General features: G+C 39.8%; 1 protein-coding gene across 1 annotated transcript in view; it reads right to left on the reverse strand.

The window, feature by feature from the left end:
• The window catches only part of MND1 (meiotic nuclear divisions 1), a 46708-nt gene that overhangs the window by 25970 nt on the left and 8475 nt on the right, over positions 1–12263 (reverse strand). Inside the window, exon 4 of the mRNA XM_006770148.1 lies at positions 10300–10448. Within this exon, the coding sequence (XP_006770211.1) occupies positions 10300–10448 (149 nt within the window). The remainder of the gene's footprint in view (positions 1–10299; positions 10449–12263) is intronic.

Below are 12263 nucleotides of genomic sequence, written 5' to 3' on the forward strand. Positions count from 1 at the left end.
ATCTCATTAAAAACAAAGACTATGATGGCAATGTGCTCATAGAGAATGGGTCCCTTCCTAGTCTCAGAGGGTGAACTGTGATGGCTTACCCTTCCAATGTGACCATGTACCTCACACCTGGCCAATGATACACAAAGATAAGTCTACTTGTGAAAGGGGGCATCCTGGGATTTTCCTCCTAGATAAAAAGAGAGAGATGTACAAGGAGAAAGTCCATCTTTCTTCCTGCTTTGGGCATTGTCAAGGGAAGATATAGTAGTTGTAGTAACTACTTGCATCCAAACACAGAAAGCCAAAAAATGTCAGACAGACCTCTGATACCAATATGTGGTGAGATTAACCAAACCTGAAATAGCCCATACCTCCAAATTTCTTATGTAAGATAAAGAACCCCTATGATTTAAGCCAATATGGATCTACTTTTCTGTTATTTGTGGCTGAAAATATACTGACTCATGCATATAAAAATGAAAGTATATCAAAATATCAACAGTTATTAGTTTTAAATGATAGGACTACAAGCAATTTAACTTTTTCCCTTTATTCTTTTTTCTAAAGTGAATAGATTTTAAATTTATTATAGAAAAATGTAAATTAAAAAAAATTACGATATGTAATACTAGAGTCCTGGTGCACGAGTTCGTGCACAGGTGGGGTCTGGCTGACCTGCCCCTATGGGCCGGGCCAGCTGGGGGGAGGGGCCACGGGCGGTTGGCAGGCTGGCCCGCCCCCTACTTGAACTCCCAGTCAAGGGGACAATTTGCATATTAGCCTTTTATTATATAGGATTTGTGGCTTGAGAAGTTCTCTCTTGTTAATGTCATGTTAGAGATATAAATCTAAAGAATGATAAATGGGTAGAGAGAACAGATGGATAATCGCTAATGTAGACACTATACATATACACTAACAGAAAGTTGACAACCATACTTAAGTGCCTTGTAATGAGGGAGTTGTTAAGGGTAAGGAATTATGGGTTGGGCTCTTTAAGAGATGACACACAGAAATATTTAATCAATACAGCTTTGAGCATGTTGGGATGTGATTTGCCAACTGGCAAGACTACTGCAGGTAGCAACTTAGAAGATACATCAGCTCTGGGGATAATAAAACAGTCTAAGGCAGTAAATGGTCTTATCTGCTCAAACAAACTTACAAAGTTGGGCAGCATTTCCCAAAGTGTGTTCCATGGAACATTAACCCCTCATCTAATGAAAATGCGTCAAGTAAAATTCACAATGCATAGTATATATGTCACCAATAAGAACTTTTGAAAATTGATGTGAAATAACTAGTGCTAACATATTTAGCTGATACATTATAAATCCAAGCTAGAAAATAATACTCCAATCTCCCTAATTATAAAGGGCTAGTTTATTCTTTTCATGAGAATCTCATTTTAGAAGAACTACCATTCATGAGATTTTAGCTAGCCTATGCAGCTCCATCTTAAGTAAATATATGTTTTTGATTTTTATAGGGAAAAATAACTTTAATCCAGGCAACCACCCTCAGTATACTGGGGATCCCCAGGCTGGTCCTCAGCATTCTGTCCTCAGCCTCTTTCCATTCTTGCTCTGCACATTCTTCCCGGTAAGTCTCATCTGCTCCTATGGCTTCCATACTTACGATTTCCCACTTTCTATCTCTTGCCTATACATGAACACTGAGCTCCACACCCGCACAATCAGCTACCTATTGGATATTTCTATCTGAATGGCTAACAGGCAACTCATATTCAATTGTTTCAAAATTCAGTTCATTATCCAAGCCTGCTCCTCTGTGTCTTCTAGACTCTGAAATTACTATTCATATTGTTGTCCAAACCAGAAACCTGATAGTTATCTTATCTCTCCCTTTCTCTCCATCCCCACTGCCACCACCTTGGCTTAGACATATCTGACCCAGAATTCTGAATTAGTGTCTTTGCTGGTCAGCCTGTCTCCAGACCTCACGTTCTCCCATCTGCCATAGTAGTTATCTTTAATGCACACTGGATGGCTTCCCAATCCTGAATAATAAAATCCAGACTCCTCAGCCTGGCTCTAAGATTTTCTGTAACCCTGCTCCTGCCCTTGGCCGGCCTAATAACCTGCTGTTACCCCTTTTGTAACCCTACACACCATTATACCAAAATGTTCACAGCTTCCGGAATGCCATTCATTTTAAACTTTGTGTTTTTACATGGCTATGCCTGGCTGACTCTTTTTACTCCTCTAATAAACTCCAAACTGTCTATTAACCAGTGAAATATATCTCTATCTCTATCTCTATCTCTATCTCTATCTCTATCTCTACATCTATCTCCACCTCAAAAGTCTTTTTTGGGGGAAAGTTTTTATCCCCTCTGCTTCAGCAGAGTTCAGTGCTCCTTTGTGCTTCATTTCTTTTATAGAGTGTCTTATTTCCACAGCAGACATTCTTTGAAGATAGGGATTTTTTTTTTAGTGTGTACTCCCCTCCCCCCCTTTTTAAAAAAATGTATTTTTTATTGATTTCAGAGAGGAAGGGAGAGGGAGAGATAGAAACAACAATGATGAGAGAGAATCATTGATCAGCTGCCTTCTGCACACCCACACTGAGGATCGAGACCATAACCTGGGCATGTGCCCTGACCTAGAATTGAACTGCAACCTCCTGGTTCATAGGTTGACACTCAACCACTGAGCCGCGCCACGTTTATCTTAATCACATTTATCTCCAGCACAGAATACAGTCCTGAGACCCAGAGACCTAATAAATGTTGCTGAATGAATGCATTAATCAATATAGCATTGTCTAGGATCTGTCCCAACTACTGTGTACATGTTCTAGAAGTACTTCTCTGGCCCATTGCTTTTCTTTCCCTTCCAGTCCACAACATAAAGCAATAAAGATAATTTCCATTAAGTAGTAATGATTATAGTAATCCCTGTTTTTAAAAATTCAGCCTTAGAAATGTCATATATTATATGGAAATAATTAAGCATGAATTTTAATTATTGTCATAATCTATCCTACCTGAACCTGACTTTCAGAGAATACAGACAGATAGCATGCGTTTCCCATCCACACACAAAGACAGGCAACAAAGGGGAAATCTGTTTAGATAAAAATTACTCTGCTTATTTTAAAATCTGAACTTTATAGACTCCGGGTGTACACTACTAATGACTGTAAATTCTACCTTCTCCCCCAGCTGTTTATTACCCTTAATTCCAAGTCCAGTCTTAGGACTTCATCATCTCCTAGCTGGACAATTTCACAGTACACACTCCTCCCTACTGCCAACAGACCCATCTTTCTAAAATAAGGCTCTTCTGATCTCACTTCCCTACTCAAAATTCTTCAACTTAGATCCACAGAGCCCTTCATTATAAGCATTTGCCTTCCCATCTAGTCATAGTCATTTATCCCTCACACACAATTGAGTGGTACAAAACAACTCAGGATTCTCTCACACATTATGTAGTTCTACACACACTACTATGTAGATCTTTGTATACAATCACACAAGCTAAAGCACTTACTATGTATTAGTCATTGCTGTAAGCAGTTACATAAAACATATTTAATGATCACAACTACCCTGTGAAGTAAAAAATATTAGCACCATTTTACAGATGAGAAAACCAAGGTGCAAGAGGTTTTTAGTAAACAGAGGAAATTGGATTTGAATCTAGAACCTGGGTCTAGAGTCCATTCTCTTAAACCACTATAGTATAGTACCTTAACTTACTGGTCACTATACCCGGAACGCTCTTTACCCTAAATACCTTACGAAATCCATATATGTTTCCAGAAGCAACTTAGATGTTTCCTTCCTGGACTGTACAGCCTTTCCTCAGCAGAACTGTCACCCTCTTGTACCACCCTCCGCACATATCACACCAATTGCAATGATTTGTTGACATGTGTGACTCACAAGACTGTGAGGTCCTGGAGGACAGGAACTACTAATTTATTTTATGCCCCTCTCACTAGTCACAATGCCTGCCATGGCAAGCACTCACTGAACAATGACTGAACTCAAAGAACTGCAGCCAAAACTCTTAAAATAATTATCAAGAAGAAAAAAATCACTTCTTGACATTTAATAAGTCTATACATTCTTCAGGATACCGAGAAATGCCATTTCACTTGGGAGTTCCCACATTATAATTAATTTTTATAATTACTTTTTAAGCTACATCACAATTCACAACAATGACATGAGAAAAGGATCTGGCTATTTCTACTTTCTGTTGAGCCAAAATGGCTATTTCTACTATCATCCAAATACTGTAACATATTTGCATATATTTCAGAAGAACTAGCAGATTTAAACACCCCCACTTTCATCATCAAAGCTTTTCTTGCCCATTAAAGTTATTAAGTTATGTAAAAAGGCTTCAGGAATGCAACTGTGTTACAGCTAGTCAGAGAGGCTAGCTTAACAACTTTTTTTCTACTCAACCCAAATATTTATTTCAGCCTTGCAGAAATACTACATTAGATATTTCCAGCAACAGTAATACTATATTATATATGGGGGGAGAGGAGGGTGAAAGTTTTTTTGCTGAATATCGTAATATAATAACACTAGTATTTTCTGAGCTTATAATCTATTTTTTAAAGTAATTAGATCAGCAAAAAGAAAAACCATAAAGTAAACTGGCAGGAAAATTTCCACTTCCCCTGCTTGGTTTATATGATAAAATCCAACCAACCACTGCCCTGCTGGTGTGCCTCAATTGGTTGAGCATTGTCACATGCACTAGAAGGTCACCAGTTCAATTCCCGGTCAGGGCACATGCCCAAGTTGCAGGCTCAATCCCCAATAAGGGGCGTGCAGGAGGCAGCCAATTGATGTCTCTCTCCCTTTCCCTTCCTCTCTATGAATTTTTTAAAAATCCCCAATTATTAAAACATCCCATAAAAGGGCCTCAATCTAATTTCTAACCTTATTTCCCCATTACTATTAAAAATTTGTTTTCAGTCCTTCCATGCCGGTCACCAACTCTTCAGTGAATATAATGTGCTTTATAGTTTTGTTTATCTGTGATTACATGCAAGGACTATGGAATCAGAATGCCTGTATTAGAATCCTGCTTCACCAGCTACTAATACTGCTATTTTGGGCAAGTTATTTAACTTCTTGGTGCCTCAATCTTCTCATATGTAAAATGGGGAGTTAACCCCTTCCCCAACAATTTTTTTGTTAAAAACGTTTCTTTTTCAGACTAATTTTTTTTTATTTTGGTTCTATATATTATTTTTGATGCTGGTTATGAAAACAGTTTGTAACTCGTCTTCCTATAAACCATATTTTTTTACCATATTTTCTTAGTATACTCGTCGACGACTGAAAAAGAACATTTTGTGAAAACGAGCATACACGTTTCTGCCGGGGAAGGGGTTAATACATAACTCTTGCAGTTGTAAGAATCAAGTGATATAAAACATGTAAAAGCTCTGCTATGGTCTAAATGTTTGTGTCTCCCTCAAAATCATATGTTGAAGTCCTAACACCTAAAGGTAATGGTTTTAGTATGTGGGGCCTTTGAGAGGTGCTTACGGCATGAAGGTGGAGTCCTCATGAATAAGGTTAGTGCTCTTATAGAAGAGTATCCAGAGAGATGCCAGCCCCTTCCACCATGTGAGGGTACAGTGAAAAGGCTCTGACCTGGGAGAGGGCTCTTACCTGACCAGCCTCCAAAACTATGAGAAATAAATTTCTGTTGTTTATAAGCTACTCATCCTGGTATTTTGTTATAGCAGCCTGAAAAACTAAGACAAGCTCTCAAAGCCATACCTGGCTAAGTGCTCAGTACATTTTGGCTGCCACTGTCAGCATTAGCATCAGTGGCTCTCTCGGCCCCCTGCGGAATTTCCTCCATCCATCTAATCTACTCAACTTTCAGCTCAAGATAATTTCTAAAAAGTTTCCCTTAACTAGCCTATATAATAAAAGGCTAATATGCAACGGCAGAACAACTGGAACAACCGAACAACCGGTCGCTATGACATGTGCTGACCAGCGGGGGCACGCGCGGAACATTGCAGGAGTCGGCTGTGGTGGGATGGTGGAGCAGGTGAGCAGGAGCGCCAGACCAAGGCGGGGCGCTAGTGCTGTCATTGGGGTGAGCCTCTGGTGGTTACTGAAAAGTCTTTGCTCCCACACACCAAGGTCCCACCTGGCACTTGCACCTGCTACCAGCACTGGCCCTGTTTGCACCTGCTGCAGGTGCCAGAACCACCGCTCACACCCACTGCCGGGGCCTGGCACTGGCCCCGATTGCTCAGTGCTGCCAGCAAGTGCTTGTGGAGGCTGCCAGCCCTGATCACCCCTCAGGGCTTCTCCACCTCCCCCTGCTCCTAAGGGGCGACCAGGGCAGCAGCCGTTGCTCACACCCAGTGACGGTGCTGGCCCCACTCACACCCACTTCTGGCACTGACCCCAACTGCTCCATGCCTTCAGTGGGTGCGAACGGGGCCGGCAGTATGAGTGCATGGGAATGGCGGCAGTGGAAGCAGGGCTACTGGCAGATGGAACTGGGGGCCATGGCGAGGGCACAGAGGATGGGCCTGTGCCCTCCGCAGCCTTGCAGCCCACAATTCCTTTCAAGGTGCACGAATTTGTGTACTTGGCCCCTAGTATCTATAATAATAAAAGCATAATATGCAAATCGACCGAACAACTGAACAGCAGAACGACTGTCTGGATGACCTTCCGACAACCATGCTATGACAACACTGGCATTAGGCCAGGCAAGGTGGGTGCGATGCAATTGGTTGGGGGGCCTCCACTATCGCCCCACAATCAACCGCAGAGGGAGAGCCAGGCCACCTCTATGGGGCGATCAATGGGGGGCCTCTGCGATCTATCACCCCAAAGATAGAGATCCAGGCCACCAGCTGGCGGGGTGATCAATGGGGGGGGAGGGAGGGGAAGGCCCTGCGACTGTGTAGCCCTGGCCGGGTGGGCAGGACTTCCCACTGCTGGGCAATCGATTGTGGAGCCCTACGATCGATCGCCCCACAGAGGGAGGCTCAGGCCACCAGCCAGCGACGCTGTGGTGGGTGAGCAGGCCCAGGCCAGCCAGTGATCACCCTGCAGAGGGAGGCCCAGGCCAGCCAAGTGACCACACCCCACACCTGTCGCCCACAGAGGGAGGCAACTGGTGGTGGGGCGGGGGCAGTGCCACACAGAAGGCAAGCAGTGGCAGCGGTTGGGATGGGGCCAGCTGCCAGCAGCCGGAGGAAAGAAAGTCCCAATAGGCCTTGATTGCCGGCCAGGCCTAGGGACCCTACCCGAGAGGTCCCAGCTTGCGAGACGGTGTAGGCCAGGCTGAGGGACACCATCACCACCACCCCGTTGCACAAATTTCGTGCACTGGGCCTTTAGTGGATTTATAAAAATCTTGCTATCCTCTAAACTGTGTAACAATTAGGACCCATAGCAACAACAGTGTTTGGCACTGATCTTACATAAATTAAATCTTACATAGCTAATTAACTATGTCTTTTCATAAAAAGTTAACTACAGAAGATATTTATCTTGCCTTACCAAGTAAAGCATAAATTATCTCAACATAAAACACATATTCTGTTATTTTTATATTGCCCACAGAATTTGGCACAATGCATGCACAGAACAGGCACAGAGTAAGTATCAGTAGAAGTAGTTAATGCAACCCACACACAACTGATGGCTTGTTTGCTAGCTCAGAATATGTTAAAGAGAAACATATATTATAATCATGAGGCTTCTTTAGACTTTTTAAGCATGATCAACACATACAACTTAAAGGGAACGGAGAACGAAATATGTTTCCTGATTTAATTTTCAGATCTACTACAAAAATGTTTATTCTCAAGAGATGAATACATTCCTACCCATAATTGAAATCACTGACAGACCAAAGCATAAGAGAATGATGAGGGGCAGGAGAATTTAAGAGTTCTCCCTCTCTCTAATCTGGAAGTAATTAACAAGAAATTCAAAGGAAGTTCACATTTTACTTTAGCAATGTCTTGAATACACTGATCCTTCAATGTAACCTTAAATTTGGAATGTGGTTCAATTCAATGTTAACTCAGTGCCTTCTATCTTTATATAAATCCCGCCATCTCTTGCAGCATTTCTAATATCTACATTAACCATATAAAACTTTTCACTCTTCACTTCCCTTTTCCATGTATATAATATATATTAGCTTCAGCATAGGCTACAAGTTCTTTCTTATGAAGCATGAATTTTGAATTCTACTTTTTCTGGTATCTGGTAAAATGTTTTGTACATAGTAGACCCTCAAATATTTGTTCTGATTGAACAAGTAAACTTAGAGTATATACTCCTGGATGGGAACTAATCTAGCTGAATCTGTGACCACCACATACTAAGTGCCTACTTCCACCAGGCACTTTACACATATCACTTCAACTGCATCGCAACGCTTTGTAATAAGTATAGTGTCTCTTTTACAAATTGGGAAACTGAGGCTTTAAAGAGGTTAAGAAAATTTCCCAAGATCCTAGTTAGTAAGAAGTGAAATGTGACCTAAATTCAGTCTCTGATTCTTATCTTTCCATTAAGCCATATCACTTCTCTAAAATAATAAGTGAGCTTCAGAACCTTGGTTGAGGGGCATAGTAGGATATTGACATGACTTCTCAAATTTTAGTAAAAGAATAAAGTAGGTTTAGATCAGTAGAATGGCAATTTCTTTTTTAATTTATAGCAAATACCAAGGGCTATCAACCTTTTACAAATGATGCATTCTTCATTTACTTCTGGAGTGCTTCGAACAGAAGGTGTTAAATCTATTGCCTATGTGTTAGTCCCTGACTTGACCTCTGATTTCTGAGCAGGTATGTGAAATTAAGCTTTAACCTCCAGCTTATAAACAGGGGTGGGAAAAGAGGGGTGTGTCACAAAATATATTGGATGCCAACTCTCAGACCAGCAAGAAGTACACTGATAGTAACTGATTGGAACATCCGATACCTCAATCACTCAGTGTAAAAAAACATTATACTCACTTTTAAAAACAGATTCACTGTATGAGCATACTAGCAAGAATCTCTTGCTTATTTCTATTAAAACTAGTGGCCTGGTGCAAGGATTTGTGCACACTGAAAGGAAATTAATTAGAAGAAAGGTTCATGCAGTAATTATATTACTGCAAAAATTACATGTCAAAATAGTATATATAATATAGTGTTATAAAATTAAAACACATGTGTGATTGGCACCAGTGAGCTTTATATGTATTGCTCATGCGTGAGTCGTTTATTTTTAAACTGCCAGTACGTGTTATATGTACCGGTCAGACGGACGTGAGGTTGGTCACTTAGCCTTTTGTATATATAGACTAGCAGCCTGGTGGATGAAATTTTTGCACAGGTAGGGTCCCTAGGCCTGGCCGGCGATCAGGGCTGATCTGTGAGGCAACCAGTGGGGCGATCGGGGGACCCCCGTTGGCACCTGCTTTGACTGGCCTGGGGGGCAGCTCCTGCATTGAGCGTCTGCCCCCTGGTGGTCAGTACACATCATAGCGACCAATTGTTCAGCTGGTCGTTCAGCCATTCTGTCGATTTACATATTAGGATTTTTATTATATAGGATTTGTCAAGCTCCTCCACTTGCTAAGTAGAGATTATGCTAAATCCAAAGGCAAAAATATGAAAAGTGCTCATTTGGCCTTTTTTCTCAAAGTCAAAGTTTCTTTGGCTTGTAAAGTTAACCAAGAAATGCTTAGTCAGCACCTGATATATCTAGCTGCAGTCATGAACTGCCTGGAGGAAAGTAATATATAACACCAGAAACACCAACCATAAAGAAACAAATTGATAATATAGACTTCATCAAAATTAAACACTTTTGCTCCTCAAAACAGTTAAGTGAATAAAAAGATGAGCTACAGACTGGGAGAAAAACATTTGGAAAGCATTTATCTGATATAGGATTTATATCCAGAAAGTATAGAGAACTCTCTAAAACTGAATAGCAAAAATAAACAACCTGATTTCTTTAAAATATATCTTTATTGATTTCAGAGTGGAAGAGAGAGGGAGAGAGAGATAGAAACATCAATGATGAGAATCATTGATAGGCTGCCTCCTGTACACTCCCCACTGGGGATCAAGCCGCAACCTGAACACACGCCCTAGTCCGAAATTGAACCCAGGACCCTTCAGTCCGCAGGCTGACCCTCTATCCACTGAGCCAAACTGGCTATGTGAAAAATTTAACAGAAACCACTAACTGAAAAGATTAAGTAAAACAAATTTACTTTTTACAAAGCAAATATATATTTTTTAACTGCGGTGGCTTACCTGAGACTCCAGAGCCTCCAACTTACGTTTCCTTGCATGAAGGGCTTTACTTGGAAAAGCCCAATAATAATTAGAGGTTCCAATCCTCTCACAGTCAACCATACCATCATCAACTAAGCTTTGCAGAACTTCTTTCACTGACATAGCAGCTAAAAGATATAATTTTTAAAGATATATCATGTAATACCCTTTGTAATACTTAAAGCAATAAAACTAAAAAAAAAGATATATCATAAATAAAATTAAAAGGCCAATAAGTGGGGAAATGCAACAAATATTATAGGTCAAGAGTTAATAATTTAATAAATAAGGAGCTTTCAAAAATAGTAACAAAAAAGCCCAATACTGCAACAGAAAAACAAAAGTATATCAATGGGCATCTATAAAATATACATGGTCAATAAACAAGAAAATGTTGAACCACATTAATAACTAAAGAAGTAAAATAAAGCAATGAGATTTAATATTTTGACTTATCAAATTAAAAACACCAAAAAAATAAAGGGTTCAGGAAAATGGGTACTCTCAACATGGGTACCCTCAGCAGCATGTATCTAAAGCTTTAGGTTTATGCAGGCCTTTTGTGTAGAAATTCCACTATTTATAAATTCAGCCAAAGAATATAATGATGGATATACATAAGGATGCCTGTCAAAGCAGTTTTCAATAGTAAAAAGTTGGGAACCAGTCCAATAATGGGACTTTTAAAAGTATTTTATTGTAATTGAATATATGCAATCATTAAAGTTATGTTATAAAATATTTAATGGCATGGTAAAAAATATTCAAAATGTGTAATACAGAATGTATTATGTCAAAAATAAATTTAAAAGACAGTATACACTAATGTGACAGTGGTTATTCTGAGTAACAGGTTAAGAGGCAATTTTTCTTTCTTTTTACTCATTTTTCTTTTCCAACAATAAACACATATTGCCATTTTTGCTAAGAAAACAAAAATAAAGCTATTATGAAAAATAAATAATAAAAAATAAACTGAACAAGTTTAAAAATCAGAAAAACATTTTTAAAAATAGCATGTAAAAAATACAAAGCCAGCCCTGACTAGTTTGGCTCAGTGGATAGAGCGTTGGCCTGCGGACTGAAAGGTCCCAGGTTCAATTCCAGTCAAGGCATGTACCTTGGTTGTGGGCACATCCCCAGTAGGGGGTGTGTAGGAGGCAGCTGATCGATGTTTCTCATTGATGCTTCTAACTCTCTATCCCTCTCCCTTCCTCTCTGTAAAAAATCAATAAAATATATTTAAAAAAAATACAAAGCCATATTTCACAAATACTTGAAAATTCATGAACAATTCTTATTTTCTATTAAATAAAACTATACCAAGAAATTACCCATATTTTAATGTCCATTTTGATTTTTCCTAGAGCAGATTCCCAAATACAATAAAATCTATTTAAAAATTAAAGATTTAATATATAAATAAAATTGACACCAAATATGTGTCACATTCAACCTCACTTGTAAAGAAGTACAAACTGAAATGTCAAAAACTTCTAAAAGTGAAAACACAGTTCTGAGAAATGAATGTGAGTTTAATTTAATATAGCCTTTCCTGAGGTAATTTGAAAATACATATAAAAAGTCTAAGACTACACAAGTCTCCATTTTCTATTTCCTCTGAAGTAATATGAGATATGGAAAAAATTTATGAGGGGGAGAGAAAGGAGTAAATGGGCAGAGCACAGAGGATTTTAGGACAGTGAAAGTACTCTGTATCCTTTCTATTAAAAGATAAAAAGGGTAATTAACCATACCTCGGCTACGCTTCCCATTGGCTAATCAGCAAGATATGCAAATTAACTGCCAATAAAGATGGCGGATGGCAGCCACGCAGCTGAAGTGAGCAGGATTGCTTGCTCCAGTGATGGAGGAAGCCAAGGTTCCCCGCCTGCCGTGGCCTCAGAGCTGGAGCGAGCAGGAGCCTGCTCTCAGCTCCAGGG

This window comes from Myotis davidii, unplaced genomic scaffold (assembly GCF_000327345.1).
Source record: "Myotis davidii unplaced genomic scaffold, ASM32734v1 scaffold323, whole genome shotgun sequence".
NCBI lineage: Eukaryota > Metazoa > Chordata > Mammalia > Chiroptera > Vespertilionidae > Myotis > Myotis davidii.